The sequence below is a fragment of the Crotalus tigris genome, unplaced genomic scaffold, assembly GCF_016545835.1.
Source record: "Crotalus tigris isolate CLP2741 ecotype Arizona unplaced genomic scaffold, ASM1654583v1 scf7180000023617.9722795, whole genome shotgun sequence".
NCBI lineage: Eukaryota > Metazoa > Chordata > Lepidosauria > Squamata > Viperidae > Crotalus > Crotalus tigris.
Window position 1 is genome coordinate 2,811,231 of NW_024100081.1, and position 19,548 is coordinate 2,830,778.

General features: G+C 38.6%; 2 protein-coding genes across 6 annotated transcripts; both read left to right on the forward strand.

Moving 5' to 3' along the window:
• Positions 1-4,204: 4,204 nt before the first annotated feature.
• PARS2 (prolyl-tRNA synthetase 2, mitochondrial) lies at positions 4,205-8,743 on the forward strand. Of its 3 annotated transcripts, none has more exons than XM_039319977.1 (2): positions 4,205-4,407; positions 7,223-8,743. In XM_039319977.1, the coding sequence occupies exons 1-2, from the start codon at positions 4,316-4,318 to the stop codon at positions 8,676-8,678; spliced, it is 1,548 nt and encodes a 515-aa protein (XP_039175911.1). In that variant the 5' UTR covers positions 4,205-4,315; the 3' UTR covers positions 8,679-8,743. The 3 variants fall into 3 exon arrangements, with proteins under 3 accessions (XP_039175911.1, XP_039175912.1, XP_039175913.1); XM_039319978.1 differs by having other exon boundaries at positions 4,381-4,448; XM_039319979.1 differs by lacking the exon at positions 4,205-4,407 and adding an exon at positions 4,465-4,794.
• A 2,883-nt stretch (positions 8,744-11,626) lies between these two features.
• On the forward strand, positions 11,627-19,339 carry TTC4 (tetratricopeptide repeat domain 4). 3 transcript variants are annotated; one of them, XM_039319946.1, is made up of 10 exons: positions 11,627-11,774; positions 12,946-13,063; positions 13,206-13,367; positions 13,896-13,973; positions 14,495-14,619; positions 14,725-14,811; positions 14,909-15,123; positions 16,048-16,129; positions 17,358-17,440; positions 18,995-19,339. In XM_039319946.1, the coding sequence occupies exons 1-10, from the start codon at positions 11,676-11,678 to the stop codon at positions 19,095-19,097; spliced, it is 1,152 nt and encodes a 383-aa protein (XP_039175880.1). In that variant the 5' UTR covers positions 11,627-11,675; the 3' UTR covers positions 19,098-19,339. The 3 variants fall into 3 exon arrangements, with proteins under 3 accessions (XP_039175880.1, XP_039175882.1, XP_039175881.1); XM_039319948.1 differs by having other exon boundaries at positions 13,206-13,232; XM_039319947.1 differs by lacking the exon at positions 13,896-13,973.
• The last annotated feature ends 209 nt before the right edge of the window (positions 19,340-19,548 follow it).

The following is a 19,548-nucleotide window of genomic DNA, read 5'->3' on the forward strand; positions in this document are numbered from 1 at the left end:
ATTTACATCAGTTGCAGCATCTTCAAGTTCACATAATCAAAATTCAGATGCCTAGCAACTGGTTCATATTTATGACGGTTCAGTGTTTCGGGATCATGTGATCGCCTTTTGTGACCTTCTGACACGCAAAGTCAATCGGGAAGCCAGATTCACTTAACAACTGTGTTGCTAAGTTAAAAATTGCAGTGATTCACTTAACAACTGTGGCAAGAAAGCTTGTAAAATGGGGCAAAACTCACTTAACAAATGTCCCACTTAGCAACAGGAATTTTGGCTCAATTGTGGTTGTAAGCCGAGGATCTACCTGTACATTTCTGTCCCAGAGTCTGATTTCTGTTATTTCACCTTTGCCTTGGTTATGGCATTTTCACTGATTACAATCCAGTCGAATTTCCATCTGAACTTATGGCATTAAAAAGACGATCTCTTGACGCTATTTATTAATCTTATTTTTTAAGAACAACATTTAAAGATTTTACAATTCACTGGAAAACAAATCCCAGAGCAGGAAAAAAAACCCATTAGAATCCCCATATCATATGCTACATAAATCAATTACAGAACTTTGAATGCAATTTAAAAAGGCCGACTCTGAATCTGAAAGCACCCATGACAAGCTATGTTAAACTGGAGGAGCCAAATCCAGACCTGCCTTTATGCAGAATTGACTTGGGTGTGCATGTATAAGGAATGAGGGGATAAGTGATGGAAAGAGTTGTTGTTGTTGTTAATTGCGAAGTCGTGTCCGACCCATCGCGACCCCATGGACAATGTTCCTCCAGGTCTTCCTGTCCTCTACCATCTTCTGGAGTCCATTTAAGTTCACACCTACTGCTTCAGTGACTCCATCCAGCCATCTCATTCTCTGTTGTCCCCTTCTTCTATTGCCCTCAATCTTTCCCAGCATTAGGCCCTTCTCCAGTGAGTCCTTCCTTCTCATTAGGTGGCCAAAGTATTTGAGTTTCAACTTCAGTGGAAAGAGTAGCAATCTGTATTTTCATGATACGTGGACAGACTTAACAGTAGTTTCATCTAGAAAAACTGTGAGCAACTAGACTACAAGGGAGATGGGCAGTTAAGAAGTTAGATAAATAAATAAATCCAAAAATGCTAGGAAATTCCTGGAAGTCTGGCACTCAGACAAATTGGCCATCAACAGGCACACACAGATAAAAGCATTTACACACTAGAAGCAGTAAAGAAACAATCAAAAGAAACAAATAGAAGAAACAATAAAAGCAATGAAAAAGCTAAAAGGGAAACAAAAAGATCAAAACACCTCCTTTCCAGCAATCAACTGCTAGATAAGCAAGGATTAATATCAGGAGAAGACCAAACAACATCCTAATTAAAAAAAAAACTACCAAGGAAAAAATAGCATGTCCACCAATACTGGTAGAACAAGTTACTGTATATAGAGAGCAAACCCCACTCCCTTCTGGCATTGAAGATGTCATCTAATTTGGTAATGAAGTGTGTGCAAGAAAACAACCAAGTTCAGAAAGCACTACGGACTCCACAGAGTAGCAATCTCCTAAATTTTTCCTACACCCCCAACCATTTCTCTATGTCAGATGTAGGGCTGTGGATGTCATGGATTTGCCCTCCACTGGAAAAGATTTCCATGAGGATAATTTAAAATTACATATTTAAAGCAGACCATACATCACTCTTTCTCTCACCCAGTTTAGATGTGCATTCATTCCCCTATTTCAACGCACTTGCTCTTGTCACTACAGGTAGGTTGAGATAATTCAACATATTCTTCTTTAATGTAACTTTTATAACAGTCTTCAGACAGACATCATAAACCCTTTTTTACTAAGGGACCCTGGGAGAACAATTTTTATACCCATTTTTAACTTTCAGATTCATACTAAAACAACTACACAATAGCCAAATTTACTGTTGTATTAACACTTGACATCAAACATCAATCTATTCTCTTTCCTTTTCTTTTAACTGATTGATTTTATTTGGTTTTTTTCTATTGCTGACCTCTGAGAGTAAATAAAATAATTTGAATTAGATGAATATTTATGTTTTTAGACTAGATTCTCACAACTTGCAGTTATTATTACTTAAACTATAGTTAGCAGAACTAATCATTGCTAAGACATGATTCTCACAACTTGCAGTTATTATTACTTAAACTACAATTAGCAGGACTAATCATTGTTAAGACATAACACCTTTTACAAAATACATTGGCTTACCGTTATATCAGAAATCTAATATTCAGTACTATCTTTGATAACTGAAGCATTATTAGAGGCACAGATTTTATTCCACTTACACAGTTTAAACAAAATTGCCTAAAACAGAAAACAAGAAGGAAATATACCAATCCCATATTACTTAACTTTATGGTATCCTATTGCTGCAGGCTTCTGTAACTTGAAAAAAAATCTCTAAAATAGATATCTAACTTTGTTGATCAGGTTCTAAAAACTGAATATTATGCAAATAATAGCAAAGCAGGATTTACAAGAAAATTAATAACCTATAGGATAAATGTCAGTTATCTATGTAATAGTTCAAAATCAGAAAATTTAACTGAGAAAGTCCTTGATAACAAAAATTAGAGATAAAGACTCACTCAAGTTGTGCTCAGCATCTAGTAGCTATCTAAATATCTCCACATGTTCATATGGAGATGGATGGATGGATGGATAGACAGACAGACACTATAGATATAGTTTGCCTACATCCAGGATGTTTTTTTCTCTCTCTCCTTGGTCTAATGTATAGCTCTGAGATCTTCCAGTGGTCTTCCATTCTGCACCAATTGAAGTTTCTGGACACTCTTCAAGGGCAGCCCCATATAAAGCACATTGCAATAGTCCAATGCGGAGGTGACTAGGACATAAGTGACTGAGCAGATGCTCCCAATCCAGTTGAACTGGCACCTAAGACAAAGCTGTGCAAAGACCCTCCTAGACACAACTGCCACTTATTTGTTGAGCAGGAGTTGTGAATGCAAGAAGACCTCCATATTGCACACCAGATCTGTTTGAGGTAATATCACCCCATCCAGGATCAAAGGTGGCATAGTTCTACAGCCAATAGGTCCCAAAACCCAAAGCTATTCAGTGTTGCCAGAGTTCAGCTGAAGCCTGGTTCCCCCTATCCAGATCTGCACAGACTACAGACCCTAGGATAAAATATGCATCATCATCTGAGAAAGACAAACAAAACTTTTTTAAAAATAGAGATTCCTTTTGCTTTTCTCTGTCAGCTCTGCTGTAGCTGGCATAAAATTTCCTGCCACAAGCAGGCATCTACCCAATAGCACAGCACAACATCCTTCATGATGAAAGCAATAGCCAGGCAATAAAGCTAAGTCTATCAAAATAACACTGCAGCACAGAATTTGTTCAGCGTAACTGCTTTAATTCGTACCAGTTTTATTGCAAGATTGAAATAGTAAGAATGTAATGACAGGACCAATCCTGATCTCTGTTACCTCCTAAACCTAAAGGGAGGGGACATTGAAGAATTTGAACGTCAGCTCTTGGTGCCTGTATAACGGAAAATATGGGGAGAGAAGTTCTAAATACTGAACGTGATTCTTTTCTCTTCAATCTCTCTCTTTTTTTTTTTTTTTTTTGCTATCCTCTGTCCCAGTTAGCAGGAATGGGGCAGAGGATAAGGGGCGCAAGGAGTCTAGAAATGGATGGACACAGCCTTGCAGTTAGACCTGCCCCATTTCTGATGTGATCTGACAGGGAATTTTTTTTTTTTCTTCCCACCAGCTGGAAAAGTAGGGAAGAGGAAAATCAGCAAAGCCAAAATAATCAGCTATTCTCTTTGCCCATTACGTCCATATGTCATCTGGACGGCACTGTTAACGATCCAGTTCGATATAGGCTGGATACTTACTGGCAACGTGGTTAGGAAATTTCACGCTGCAATATTTTTCTGCTGATTCATAGTTGAGTGCTTGCCCTTCAATAATAGTTGTTAAAATTAAAGAACATTAGAATTTGCCACCTAACAGGCATAAAAACGAAGCACCTTATAACCCTGAAACATGGGCACGGGTATAACTGAATGTCGTGCTTATAGCCAGTGCTTTGACCACGCATATCGAGCATTGTCTCTCCAATAAAATTAAAAACCAGGCGAATGTGCGTATGCTTGTTGACAAAATGTTTTTTAAAAAAAGTTTTCCACTGATTCCTTGTATGTCACATGACGGAATTTGGACCAGAAGCATTTGCTTATTCCTCCACGCGTCTTAGACGCGGGAGAAAATAAACCCCCCTTGCTAAACTGCCTAGGCCCGGAAGCGTTTCGAAATAAAAAGGAAAGTATGTCTGCGCACGCGCGTAGATGCAATCGAAGTTCTCGCAGGTCTTGCACAAGAGCTGGAAGGAAGGTCACGCTCCGGATTGAATGGCATCGGTGAGTTTTGCAACGAGGAAAGTGATTCTAGCGATGGTGCCGTAAGTGAACGCAAGAGGGAAGTGGGAGGGATGGTTCTCGAGCTGTTCGTGGCGAGTTTGCTCACGGAACTGTTGTTTTGTAGACACCGAGCCGTATATCTGCAACTGGGGCAGCGCTGCAGTTTTAAATACGTTGATTTTCCCTGCCCGTTGCGTGCTGTGCGTCTTATTTCCCAGAATTTCTCCCTTTGGACGCTTGTCGGTGATAGATCTTCACAAAAACGTCAGGAAGCATTTTATTTAACAAAATACGCATTGGACTAGCCCTCTGTACATGTACTGCGCTCCCATACTTTTCCAGAAAACTGGAAGGCGCCGGCTTGGGAACGGCTGTAATAAAGCAAAGGTAGAAAATTTGCATTATTCCAGATATAGCTAAAGTAAAGTTCTCATTAGTCGTCACCACTGGCCATGTGGGCCGTGAGTTACAATTGGTCAACAAGACTGCAGTGCTTCATATTCAATGCCCAAAAAAGTGCTTGAAATACATAGGAGCATGAATGTAATATCTGCCTGTGACTCTTTAAAGCTGCCCTGTCTTTTCCCTTGAATCATGCAACAGCTGTGGGAAGATTGGGTTGTTCTGAGATAAAATGTAACTGCTTTAAAAAGTTACAGACAGGGATTACATCCATGATGTCATTATTCCAAGCACTTTGGGGGCATTGAATTCCTTGTTCAGCAAATCAATCTGTCTGTCTATATTTAAAATGCCAATCTCACTCTGAAAAATAACTCTGGGTGGTATGGCTGAATGGAGAGCCTTTATTCCCCATTTGCATTTTATACAGATGATTGATTCATTATGTTCCATCAAGTCACTGTTGATTCTTAGCGACTACATAAACCAATGCTTCTCAACTTCAGCAATTTTAACATGTGTGGACATAGTGGATGGAAAATTTTGAGAGTTGAAGTGCGCTTATTTTACAGTATATTTACTGAGGTTGAAAGACACTAATGTAGACTTCTCTGGGATATCTGTCACCAGTTGACTCTTCAGGTCTTCCAAAAGTGTACCCATCATCACTGTAATCAAGTCCATCCATATTGCTACTGGTTGTCCTCCTACCTTTTCCCCCATTATGGTCTTCCAAATGGAGCTGGGTCTTTGCCCAAAATATGATAATCTTTGCCTTGAGTTAGAATTCTGAATTCTTGTACACAATTATCTCATCATTAATAATGCTTATTTGTTTCCTTTGTTGTCCTATAGGATAACACGGTAAACAGAATGAGTGGTATTAAATAACTCATTGTTTCTTTCTGCATCAAAATTCTGCAAGATCTATGTTATAAGAAATTTGTGCAATGTAGCAACAATGTCTATACAAAGCAGTAAGGTAATGAAAACTTAGCCAACTTTTAGGTACATTGAATGGAGTAATGTTTAAATAGGAGTTAGGATGTTTAATATTAAATGTATTCTATTTGGGTGCTTACTAAGGAAAGGGTTGCTTTTTTTTTAGAAGAAATTAAAAATAAAGCAATAGTGAAAGAGAAAGCAAAAGAGAAAAGGAAGCAACATATCAACCCAGAAATATACACAATGAATGCATACATTGTTTTGTCCAGTTCTAATGAAGGATTGTCATATTTTATTATGCCCTTCAAAGTATAATCTATATTTGTTCTAGCTGCAAGTAATATCAATCCACTGAGTAATTTGGGTCATTAATGCTCTTTCTAATTTTGAAGGATTCTTGGCAATGAGAAAGACAGACATAATCCATGTCTGTTGTCCAGCCATCAATTTTCATGTAATAGTTATGCAGTTTAAAAAATGGATATCCAAAAATATTAAAACTTTACTCAAAGTCAAATTGATGTATGTAATTTCTCGGATCCTTTTGAAGTTATTTTTTTTTTCTGCTCACTTCAGCAGCTACAAAGCGGTTGATTCTTACATTATATTTCCTTGTAATTGTTACGCAATTTACAACAGCAAAGTGTGTTTTAAGAGATTTCTGTCTGTGTGCTCAATTGGAATTCAGAATGGATCCAGTTAAATTGCCAGCTACGTTTTTTAAAGACCAAACTACAATTTAGCTAAATACTGTAAGCAGAAGTTGTTGTAACAAGTTTATAACATAAAATACAAAAGGAAAATTCCACTCCTCTTTACCCACTTTCTTTCATGTCCCTGAAGAGATTTAGAAAAGAAAAATGTTTAAGATTTTTTTTGTTTGTTTAGCTAAGAAGAAGGTTAAGGATATACTTGGATTTCTTTCCATTCTTCCTATTCTGACACCAATTGCCTGGGGGTCTGGAGAAAATTAACATTTATAAATATACTGTATTTTCCGGCGTATAAGACGACTTTCTAAACCATGCAAATCTTCTCCGAAGTCGGGGGGATTGTCTTATACACCAGAAAATACCGTATTTTCCGGCATATAAGACAACTTTCTAACCATGCAAATCTTCTCCGAAGTCGGGGGTTTTCTTATACGCCGAGTCGTCTTATACGCCGGAAAATACGGTATTTAAATTTATATGAAGATTTAAGATGTCTATTTTGTTTATCGTACATGTATTTAGAAGCTGGTGGGACACCTTTTAATGGCTCTTTGGGACAGTCTCTGCAAACAAGCTTTTCAAGTTTTTGTTTTCTAGAAATGCCTTATTTTCATACTGTTTTACATCCAAAATAGTTCTTATTTACTTGTCAATCAATGCAGTGTGGATTGTTTTGTCATACAAGCTACAGCACAGTGTAGCTTATAAGCTTAATTATGTGAAATTGGTTTTTGTTATTTTCTCTTTTCCTGCAGATTTGGAACTGAAGCTTCCTCTATGAATATTAAAATGAATCTTAAAGTGGATCAACTTTTTAAAACAGGAAAAATGGCACTGCCTTGTTTGGCTAATTGGGTCCTATGGTGTCAAAGACAGAATTACAGGTCTTACTGTAATTTTCATAAAAAACAAAAACTTTTTCCACAAATGAACCTGCGGGATGACACTGAAACATTCCAGGAGAGCAAATCCGGAGAACCAATGTGTAAAAGCCAAACGTTGATGTTACAAACTGGATTGATTTGTCCTGCCAACCCTGGATGCTATTACTATATGCCTTATACTGTCCGAGCGATGGAGAAGCTTATCAAAGTTTTAGACGAAGAAATGCAAGCCATAGGTGGCCAAAAGTTGAACATGCCCACATTATGCTCAGGAAAGCTCTGGAAAGCCAGTGGAAGATGGGAACTGATGGGCAAAGAGCTTCTGCGAGTGACAGACAGGCATAGTCAAGAATATTGTTTAGGGCCTACCCATGAAGAGGCCATCACAGACCTAGTAGCTTCTCAAGGCTCCTTGTCCTACAAACAGCTTCCTCTTCTGTTGTATCAGGTGACACGGAAGTTTCGAGATGAGCCGAGACCTCGTTTTGGGTTACTCCGTGGCCGAGAGTTCTACATGAAGGATATGTATAGTTTTGATGTCTCAGAGGAGGCCGCTCTCCAGACCTATTCCCTTGTGTGTAAGGCTTACAGCAACATATTTAGCCGGTTGGGGCTTCGGTTTCTGAAAGTCCAAGGAGCAACTGGAAGCATCGGAGGGACATTGTCTCATGAATTCCAGCTTCCTTCTGATGTCGGTGAGGACCGATTGGCGATGTGTACCAATTGTGACTTTTCAGCCAATCTAGAGATAGTAAAGTCAGATGAGATGCGTTGCCCTGTTTGCAAAGGAGGACTGGTTGAGAAGAAAGGGATTGAAGTGGGCCACACATTCTTCTTGGGAACTAAATATTCTTCTGTTTTTAAAGCTACTGTCCAAACTGCTGACAATGTGCCCGTTCTAGCTGAAATGGGATGCTATGGGTTGGGTGTCACCCGCATCCTTGCGGCCTCCATTGAGTTGCTTTCAACAGAGAATGCCATTCGTTGGCCAAACCTCATAGCACCGTATCAAGTTTGCCTTATTCCTCCCAAAAGTGGCAGTAAGGCACACAAAACAACAGAACTTATTGAGGATTTACACAGGTGTGTTGCTGAAGCCATACCCCAACTTAAAGAAGAACTTGTGCTGGATGACCGGACTCAGTTCACCATTGGAAAAAGGTTAAAAGATGCTGACAAACTTGGCTATCCCTTTGTTATAGTATGTGGGAAGAAGGCTTTAGATGACCCTCCTCTCTTTGAAGTTTGCAACCAAAACACGGGTGAAACCCTATACCTTACCAAAGAGGCCACAATTGACTTGTTACGTAAAATCCAAACTCCCTGAAAACTAGATTGGGATGGTGGTGATTCTAAAATATTAAAACTTTGTCATATCAAAACACACAATAATTTTGGCATATTGGATTTTTTTGTTATTTTAATTTCTAGTCTGTAACCCAAGCATTACAATGAAGCAGAATGATGATGCCTCTCTTTCTGTAGCTCTGTGTCTGTTACCCTTACTAGGTAGGCCAGCTAGGAAACATGTCAGATAAGCTATTGTGAGGTTTTATGAACAGTGTCCTGCAAGTCTGGGCACTTCTCCCCACATCTCCTTTACAGCCCCAAAACTAAGGGGTGGGGGTCTCTTCTGAGCCTCTTGCCCCGCCTACATTCTTATGAGCTAAGCTGCTTTTTTATTTACTGATTATTTTATATCCCACCTTTATTATTTTTAGAAATAAGGCAGCGAACATATCCAATACACCTTCCTCCTTCTATTTTTCCCAAAACAACAACCCTGCGAGGTGAGAGTGACTGGCCCCAAATCACCCAGCCAGTTTTCATGGCCAAGGCAGGATTTGAACTCATGGTCTCCTGCTTTCTAGCTTGGTGCCCTAATCACTAGACCAGTGATAGGCAACCTTGGCTCTTTTATGACTTGTGGACTTCAATACCCAGAATTCCTGAACCAGCCATGCTGACTCAGGAATTCTGGGAGTTGAAATCCACAAGTCATAAAAGAGCCAAGGTTGCTTACTCTTGCACTAGACCAAACTGGCTATCTCTTTGAAGCTAGGTGTACATTTCAGGTACAGAAACAGCAGGCCAACCTACACAGATTCTTTTACCAGTTTTTTTTTCCCTACAATGAGTAAATTCACTATAAAAAAGGGCTTCCATAGCATTCCTAAGTATTTTTTTTAAAAAAGCTACTCCCTTTCTTGAATGAGTAGATTACCTGTTTGCGTAGGCTACCACATTGCTTTGAGTTCCATTTTTATTTTGGGAATTTAAACCAGTATTTCTCAGCCTCAGCATCTTTTAAGAAATGTGGACCTGAACACCTTATGATAATTGGGGAATTCTGGAACTTAAAGTTCACATTTCTTAAGATTACTGAAATCAAGGAATACTTATTTAAAACATCAAAAGGCACAAACCTGTAAAAGGGATGCTAGGCTACTATCTGCGGAGTGTGCAAGTCCCTAAAAGTCTTTTGTGGTTCAAATTGCATATTTGATCAAACTTTCTATGAGAGCTTTGGCCTTGTATCTTTGATCATCAGGTTCTGCCTGCTTCAGAATTTATCTTAGGCTGACTTCATCAGGCAGTGGGCCTTATTTTAAGTTATTGTAAATGGCTTATGCTATTAGTAGTTAAAATAAGGGTGGGAAAGAGCCTCCAAATATCTGGAACTGTCCATTCTTTTCTATCCACTCTGATTTAGCTTTATTCCACTTTCTCCTCTTTTCTTCCTTCTCATACGATCTATGGACTTCAACCCCCAGAATTGACTAGCTCAGGAATTCTGGGAGTTGAAGTCCACAGGTTGTAAAGTTGCCACAGTTGCTCCACCCCTGTCATATAGAAAGCAGGAACTATTTGATCATTCCATAAATCCAGACTAGCCATTTCTAGAAAATTTGTCTGGAGGCCAAGGGAAATTAGTTTGAAGTCTTTGTGGCACTAAGACTATCTTTTACTAGAACATTCCTATTCTAGAATGATGTCAAGATTCTCAGTCATCCAGGTCATGGTTGTCTCAAAAGTGTTTTTTCAAGAGGAAACTGGACTTTCTTTGAAAGTCCAGTTGCCTCTTGAAAAAGCATCTTTGTGAAAACCTATTCTAGAACCTGCCCATAAAGTTGCAGTCTTAAATATGCACCCTTCAAAATGCCACCAAACTCATTAGGCCTATTTTCCAAAACATACTCTTAGATGTACTCTGAGAGTAAAGTTGCAGAGGCCCTTCAGTATATTCATACTATATATTAAGTTCAGTTATCTTTGAGGTTGAGTCTTTTTGTGGCTTCAGGCTCAGGTGCAAACCTAGACCTTTTTCGTGAGCTGATAATTCAATGTATTCTAGGAATTCAGATAATAAACTTAGTAATAGAGCCGAATGTGTTCTGCATATCCTGTACTTCTATCTGGATAAGTGTTGCTGGAGAGAGCGCGAAAAATCTCCTTTGAGTTAAATTCAATGGCTGGTAACTATGGGCATACCAGTGGTGTCTTCTGGGACATTGTTTGGTATTGTCATCTGTGATTTTTAAATTTTAATTTCATCTACAGTCCTGGGGTTTTCTGCTAATGGCCCATCCTAGCACTAGCCAAAGTGATCCTGCTTAGTTTTATGAAGTTAGCCAAGGTCAAGGCTGCCACCATGCTGTGGAGCAGAGTGAAAGCAGTCAACACTGAAAAAAATCTCCCAGCCTTTGAACAGATTCAGGATTTTAAACTTTCAAGAGTATGAACAGTGAGGCTGGCCAGAGTTGTAATCTACGACTACCAGCAATTCTGCAGTTTGATTCTCACTGGCTGAAGGTTGACTCAGCCTTCCATCTTTCCGAGGTCGGTAAAATGAGGACCCAGATTGTTGGAGGCACTATGCCGACTGTGTAAACTGCTTAGAGGACTGTAAAGCGCTATGAAGCGGTATGTAACTACGTGCTATTGCTAAATGGCAGTCATTGGGTTGATGGACAAATGTGAACACATTTAAGCGGGGGGGGGGTAGTTATAATTGTTTTCTCTAGCCAAGTTTTCTAACTAGAGCAGGGATGGGCAAGCAGGGCAACTTTATACCCCATGGACTTCAACTCCCAGAATTCCTGAGCCACCCCCCCCCCCCGTACTGAGCATCCCTACTAAGCATCCAAATAAGGATAAAGGGAGTTGTAGTCCAGCGGCCCTTGTTAGCCACAGACAGAAAAGGCGGGGAGTGAAATCACGGTCTTGCATGACCATCTTCATTGCAAGCCCCGCTCGCCTTTCTCACCGCTTTCGGCTGCAAGAGCCGCCTCCGGAAGGGCGGAGCGGCGCGACGCTTTCACACATGGCGGAAAACGAAGAGGGGGATTGGGATGCCTTCCTCGACAAATTTCAGGGCCCGCAGCGGTACGAGGGGGCCTTCAATCCCACGACATGGGAGCAGGTGCGGCTGCGGAGCTGGGGGGCAACTGCCAGGCGGGAGGCTCTGCTTTTCTCCGGGGAGGCGCGTTTCGGGTTTGGGTTGGAAGGAGCGGGAGAGGCGAAGCAAAGCTGCAGGGTTGATCCAGGGACGAGATCGTCTCTCTTTCTTAGAGATTTTTATACAGTTCTTCCTCCAGAGGTCCCGAGGGATTCTTTGGATTCTTCCGAACAGCCCTGTAAGGTGGGCTGAGAGACGTGGAAGGGGATGACCCCGGTAAGGGCACCACGACGGGATGCAGTTCTCCAGCGATCCTTCCTGGCAATACAGATAATCCTGGACTTGCAACCATTTGTTTAGTGACTTTTCAAAGCTACAACTGCATTGCAAAAGTGACTTATGACGGTTGCAGCATCCGTGTGATCAAGGAATCACAATTTGGATACTTGGCAATAGGCATGTATTTCTGAGGGTTGTCAATGAGGAAACCAGATTCGTGTAACAGCTGTGTTGCTAACTAAATGATCCACTTAACAACTGTGGCAAGAAAAGTTGTAATATGGGATAAAATTCAACTGTCTTGCTTAGCAATGGAAATGTTGGGCTCAATTGTGGTCATAAGTCAAGGACTACCAGTACTGCAAATTGAACCTGTGAACGGCCTGTGCTCTGCTGTGCCAGTCAACAGGAAGCCTAAGTAGGGATTTAAATCCCTCTTTCCAGGGATTACATCCTTTTGCATACAGTGTCAGACTAGTCTGATCACAGATCTGCTTCTTTTGATGGTTTACTGATTATCTGCCCTCTAACCAGTGTTGACACTTAACAACCACGTAGATAGCTTTTCTTAGTGACAGTTGTTTTAGGGAAGGTTAAATGCTGTATTTCTTAACAATAGCTACTAATTTAGAAAGTTGACAGCTGAAAACTTAAGGCTTCTTTAAAAAAATTAAAAGCACAATTAAATTTTCAGGCCAGGTGTAAAGAACATATTCTCCAAATGTGCTTAATTGAAATTCACAGTATTGGCCCTGCTGGCGAAATGAATTGCAACATCTGGAGGCTCCTAAATTTTCAGCATAAGCAGAATTTTCTTTCTTCTAGATATTTCAAATATCAGGTATTTTCAAAGTCAAAAGTTTTGAATTATTTTCTTCCGTTCCTGCTATCTTAAATTACCTGTATGTGTTCATAGGAATTTGATCAGATTCCAATGTTCATGAAGAATCCTCCCTCTGAAATAAATCCAAAGCAAAATCCTGATCTGGCATGTCTTCAGTCTATCGTTTTTGATGAAGAGCAGAGTTCTGAAGGTACCCTTTTATACTATGTATAATATTTTAATATTATACGTGTTCTAATATCTCTCTTTGGAACCATATTGGTGGCTGAAACAATTCATATCAGACGCTTTCTAAAAATGGTGATGTCTGCTGTGTTTACTTTCCTCACCAGAGCAAGCTAAGACTTATAAGAACGAAGGTAATGATTATTTCAAAGAAAAGGATTATAAGAAGTCTGTGATATCTTATACAGAAGGACTGAAAAAAAAATGTAGCGACCTGGAATTGAATACAGTACTTCATACAAACAGAGCGGCAGCCCACTTTTATCTGGGTAATGTGATGCATTCAAAGTTATACATTAGAGTCTGTATTTTTTTTTAAAATATCTTTCATTTGTTCTAATACTCGTTTATCTCTTCAGAGGATTCATTTTAATACAGTTAGCTTTGGTAAAGTAGTTCATAGTGTTAAGAGTGGAAAATCAAAGCGTCAGAAACTGCCCTGTACTACAGAATCAAAGCTACAGTTACAAAAAAATATAATTCTCACAACATTAACATTAGGGAGGAGAGGTTGCATCATATTTTGCTCTTCCAGTGTTTTTCAACCTTGACAATTTTAAGGCATGTGGACTTCAGCTCCCAGAATTCCACAGCCAGCATTGCTGGCTGTGGAATTCTGGGAATTGAAGTCCACATGCTTTAAAATTGTCAAGGTTGAGAAACACTGCATCTAATCCATTCAGCATTCCAATACTGAATCAGTCTTATAGCAGAATGCTTCGATTTTTCCTAATGAAGATCTCATCATAGAGACTTTGCATAGGTGTAACTTTTAAATTCAGGTTATATTTGTTTAGGCAACTATCGCTCAGCTCTAAATGATGCTGTTGCAGCAAGAAAACTGAAACCCAGCCACCTCAAAGCAATAATAAGGGGTAAGAAACTCCACTCTTGTTTTTATATCCAATTCTCTCTTATGAAATATGTAGGGATATTTAGACTGAAGATTTTGTACCCATTATCAGTTTTTAATGAATATTAGCTTCCATGTAATTAAGGAAGCTCTGTTTATCAAAATAAAAGATACAGAGCAATACATTCGTAAGTATTGCAAAATGTTATTTTGTGGAGAGTTAGAAACATTCCGATATTAATAATGTAGTTTTAAGGGTTGCTTGCATTTTTTCATCAGCAAGAGACAAAATAAAAGTAGCTGAATAGAAGTACCTGAAATGATAATCTCTGATAGGTTAATGATGAAAAATAGTCTCTCTGGCTTGGATAAATTGTTCAGTCCTTCAATCATTGAGGGTTTACATCCCATCATTTCTTTTTCTAGTACTTTTCTGCACTTTTGGTATTAAAAAAACGCAACCAACATTACTACATTGGCCTGCTGAAAGTATACTGTTTGCTATGGAATACAAGTATAAAAAAAAATGTTGTACTTTTATAGGAGCACTGTGCCATATGGAACTCAAGCATTTCTCTGAAGCTATGGCATGGTGTGAGGAGGGTCTGAAATTAGATCCGCAGGAAAAAAAACTTCTGGAAATAAGAACAAAAGCAGACAGACTTAAGGTTAGAAAGGATTAAAAATAAAAACATGGAGTCCCTCTGATACAGAGTTTGGTGAAGGCTTGGCTGCTCTTACGCTATCGTTACATAACTTTACTTGTCTTGCAGCGAACTGAAGAGCGAGATTTGAGAAAAGCAAGGTTTCAGGAGAAGAAGGAACAATGTCAGAAAGAGGCCTTACTTAAAGCTATTAAGGTAGCTGTGAAAAGAAGGCAACACTTGAAATGTGAACTTATCAATATGTGCTTTAGATCAATGCCTCAAGCTGGGTTGTTTTACTTTTCTGACTTAGGATCGAAACATCAAATTATCTCCGGTGCCCTCAGCAGATGAGATGGCCATATCAAAAGACCTCGGGGAGATATCTTTAGATGGACTCAGCTCTGAAAATGGCACCGGGGCCAAAGTCTGCCTGGAAGACAATGGCAGCCTTACTTGGCCAGTGCTCTTCCTGTACCCTGAGCATGGACAAACTGACTTCATTTCTGCTTTTCATGAAGAATCCAGGTTAATGTTTCTCAAAGCACAAAATAGCATATTAAATTGCAGGTCTAGTTTGTATGATTTATTCACGGTATTTTCCAGTCCAATGCTTGAAGGGTTTATGCCAAGTGATGTATGAGGAATGAGTTTATGCCTGCTGGCTTGACCTGTTGTATATGTTGAAGTGAAATACCAAATGTATCCTGTTCTACGTATTTCACCCACAATACTGTAGAAATAAGAGAGGCTCTGATGAGCAGAGCACCCCTGTCATTCTTGAGGAACTGTGCTGTTCTCTCTTCTCTTGTTGAAAGGGAAAATGGAATGTTTTCTTGGATTGTTTTCAGCCAGACTTTGTTTTGGTTGGTTGTTTTGTCTTTTTATAGTTGCATTTAGAGCAAGATAAAATCATACCACTTGAGGCACTTGTTGTTATTAGTTGCAAACGTCCATCACGACCCCATGGACAACGTTCCTCCCTCTACCATCTTCTGGAGGTACTAGGAAGGGAAAAACTCTAGGGCTGGTTTTTATCTTACATTCTGGGGAATATCAGGGAAGCTGTTTTAAACCTGTAAGTCTCTCTTGTTCTACCCCAAGAATATTTTAAGGCCCTTTTCTATCAGATAATACCAAAACAGGAGCTTTTCCACCATACAGCATAAGCTAGCAAGGTGAAACCTCATTTCCATGGTGAAGCAGGGTTCTGCTATTTCTTTGATACATAAGACACTTTTGACTTTAGAAACACAGCCTTAAATCAAAGACAATGAGATTCTGATCTTTCTTTGAAATAACAGAGTTGGGATATAAGATTTTGTTACCCATTATCAGCTTTTAATGAAACCACGTTGCTTTGAAATAACAAAGCAAAACACTGCTCAAGTTGAACTGGAGAACACTGGGTGGCAAAAACACTATTTTCATTTAATTCATTTTGTGTTTCAGATTTTCTGACCATTTAATTGTCATGTTTGAAGAATCACCTGCCTGGGATACAGAAAGAAAATATGTTCCTAAAAAACTAGAGGTACAAAAGCACAGTCAGTACTTGAACTTCTTTTTTAAAAAGGATACATATATTCTAATAATAGTCTTCTTTAAATATTAATTGGGTTAGGATATTTTTTTTATTAATTTACCATGGTGTTAGAATTGCTTTGCATATGTATGTATGTATGCATGTATTACATTGGATTCCTTGCTTAGTATTGTTTGAGCTTTTTGGAGATGGGATATTTTAAATTCTAGATTTATATTGCATAATAGATCCTAAGGAGCAATTTAAAAAAAAAAAAAAAAACGATAAGATGGTATCTTAATTAAGTTTGCACATCTAGGCCAGTTTCATAATATGATCAGTTATTAAATCTTAGACAAACCAATATGGTGGATAGAATCTTTCTAAAAGAATTCCTTCTTGCTTGTCAATAAAATATCTTTTATTTCCCCAAAAAAAAGATTAAGCTTAGAACAGTGGTTCTCAACCTGTGGGTCGGGACCCCATTTGGGGTCAAATGACCATTTCACGGGGGTCACCAAACCATGCTGTCCGCCATTTTTTTCCCTTTTCCCTAGCTGTCCTACTCCCTCTTATTGGTGGCCACACCCACTTGGGGGTCACCACAACATGGGGAACTGTATTATGGGGTCACGGCATTAGAAAGGTTGAGCATTACTGGCTTAGAACAAATAACTGATTTTGAATCTGATGCATTTCAGTAGTAAAAGTTCCAGGAAATAAAATGAGTGGGTGGAATTGTCAGCCCTCAGATGTATGATTGCTACAAATTTAAAGGGAGTCTGGACAACTTTGTGGAAAAATGAACTTTCAAAGGCTCTTTTTGTGGCTGTGTCTTACCTCCTAACTCATTGGTGATCTATCCTCAATACCAGCTATTAGGGACCAACAACAGTGAAAAGGATCTGTTACCCACTATCCCTGTTTCCGAGTTTCCTAAAAACATCTCACTGATCACATGTGGCACAATGCTAGACTAGATAGTCCCTTGATCTTGTCCAATAAAGTTTTTCTTCAATTCATTCTCTTTAGTAGATCTCAAATTACTAAAAGCTTCAGACTCCTCACCCTCCTCTAAGTAACCAAAACAAAATATTTAAGTCTTCTGTTTCTCATCAGCTAATTAATTGCTTGTTAGCTTTTTAAGTAAGATCTGCCTCATCTGTATAATATGTTAATCATTTTGTTCATGTGTTAATTTTTTTTTTTTTTTGGTTTCTCCTATTGCAATGCACAGCTTTATTTTGAGGATGAAGAAAGAGGAGATATATACCAGATAAACCGAGAAACCACATTGTTAGAGGTGCTGCAGCACGAAAGGTGAGATGTTGACTTGGGTGTTGGGTGGTGTTGCTGCTATTTTTATTTATTTTTTAAAATGTATTGGCCACCCAACTCCAATGGGCTCTGGGCAACATACAAAACTAGAAACACACATAAAAACAGCTAAAAACGTGTTATTAATCCTGACTCTCAAAGTGCAAGGTACTGGTATTGAATGAATAAGGTCATTACTTCAAAAGAAAAATAATCAAAATTTATCCAGGTAAGAGAACTTGCTTATTTTTTTGATTACAGAAAAGACATTACCTGTATTTATTGGTGATTAGAAGCTTCGAATGGACTTTGTGCATGAAAATTAAACTGAACTTTTGATTCATGGTTGTGTTGATTAGACAAGATAGCTTATGGAATGAAGTGATATATCTGATGTAACTTTATAGAGATAGGTTGAAACACATCTGTACTTGTAACTGTTTTAAAGAGTATCAGAAGCCACTTCCTTGTATCCTTTTTATTTATTTTCTATTTCTCTTTTTTCTTGTCTTTTTTTAATAAAAATTATATACAAAAATAACACCCTACTGTTGAGAAGCATAGGATTATCAACAATATGTTATTAAAAAAAAAGAAGTGGTACAGAACTTAGCCTGTGTTGTCCACTTAGAATAGACACTATCTACCAGCTCCAGTTAGCTAATGTATTTCATTGAAGTTTTCTGGACATAGTTTTAATATTTCCGGACATTGGTTTAATGGTTCCGTACCACAGCTCTATAATGGCTGGCTGGTCTCCCAACAAGCCTTTAGTTGCAAAACAGTTGCATACGTTTTAAAAAAAAAGATGGAGAGAGTCCTATAGTTTTGTCTACGTATATTTCTGTAGGTAGACCTTGCCACACAAGGAATGGCATTGTGATGTCTAATACAGCTCTGTAGTGAAATTTAGCTAAAGGGCTATACATGCAAATGCTTCCCCATGATCTTCATTTTTACTGAAGACATTTATGCTGTATTTATGGATGACTGATATGCCAATGTGGCTTGTCAGGGGTAATCTCTTCACTCTTTACATCTCTACCTGAGTGAAGCTGTTGGGCCCCCCAGTTACACTGGACTACAACTCCCATCATTCTGCTCGCTGAGGATTATAAGATATGCAAACCTATAATTCACCCACTAGATGACTTGTCTATAGAGAATCTCTGTAGTTGAAACATCTCTATATACTGGGATAGCGTATAGGTTTCCTTCAAAAATTGGAGTCCCTTGCTTATATTCTGAACTAGTTTTTCCCATGCTAAATCACCTCAGAAGTGTTGTAATTAGGATCCCATTATCCTGAACTCAAACAAGCATGTATTTTTGGGATGGGAGTTTATGGCAGCTGAAATTCTACATTATCTGGAGACCATATCCTTTGGGAAAAGTTGACCTAATCTGTGGGATCGTAGTAGTAGCTACCAATTTTGGAATTATAGAAGCAGTCATATAAAGCAAACATTTTCAAACACCAATCTAGATTATTCTTAAATATAGTTAAATATATGGTAGCTAAGACCAGAACATGACTTTCTAAATAATATTTTTCAGGTACTTTGTAAAAGGTGGAACTCCTGCCTTTTTAGTCCTGGCAAAAGATGCTGCTTTCTCCAAGAACTATTTATCTGGGAAGACAGTTCATCAATTAAAGTGAATTGAGATGACCTCAGCAAGAAAGCAAAGATCAGCAATGACTCTCTTTCTACCATTTATGCAACATCCTAGATTGGAATGTTTCTGGAGTATATATTTTATGATTAAGAGAAGATACGCATATATCAGGCTACTATACTTTTAACTTCCCCTCTGTATTTGAATATCTAAGCTCCCTTAGTCCTCCCTCTCTTTTCAATAAATAAAAACAGTGAAACAAAATAAATATGGTGTTTAAACACCCATGGTGTTTAAAGTATCAGACTGTTTTGCAAGAGAGAAGCGGCTTTTTGGATATTAACTAACCTGTTAAAAATTCTCAGTATCCAAATATCCATTTGGGTTTGGGTGAGCATTTTTCATACTTATGTTCAGTCTGCATCACTGGATTTAATAGATCCAGAAAAGTTTTCAGCTTTTCACCTGTTACTATCTAGCAGATTCATGCTGAT

Excerpts from the sequence above, each read along its gene's own strand:
- PARS2 (XM_039319977.1), top strand. The coding sequence starts at position 4,316 with ATGTCTGCGCACGCGCGTAGATGCAATCGAAGTTCTCGCAGGTCTTGC. Across the intron at positions 4,408-7,222 it reads CTCCGGATTGAATGGCATCG|ATTTGGAACTGAAGCTTCCT; the intron begins GTGAGTTTTGCA and ends CTTTTCCTGCAG.
- TTC4 (XM_039319946.1), top strand. The coding sequence starts at position 11,676 with ATGGCGGAAAACGAAGAGGGGGATTGGGATGCCTTCCTCGACAAATTT. Across the intron at positions 14,812-14,908 it reads CCTTACTTAAAGCTATTAAG|GATCGAAACATCAAATTATC; the intron begins GTAGCTGTGAAA and ends TTTCTGACTTAG. Across the intron at positions 15,124-16,047 it reads GCTTTTCATGAAGAATCCAG|ATTTTCTGACCATTTAATTG; the intron begins GTTAATGTTTCT and ends TTTGTGTTTCAG.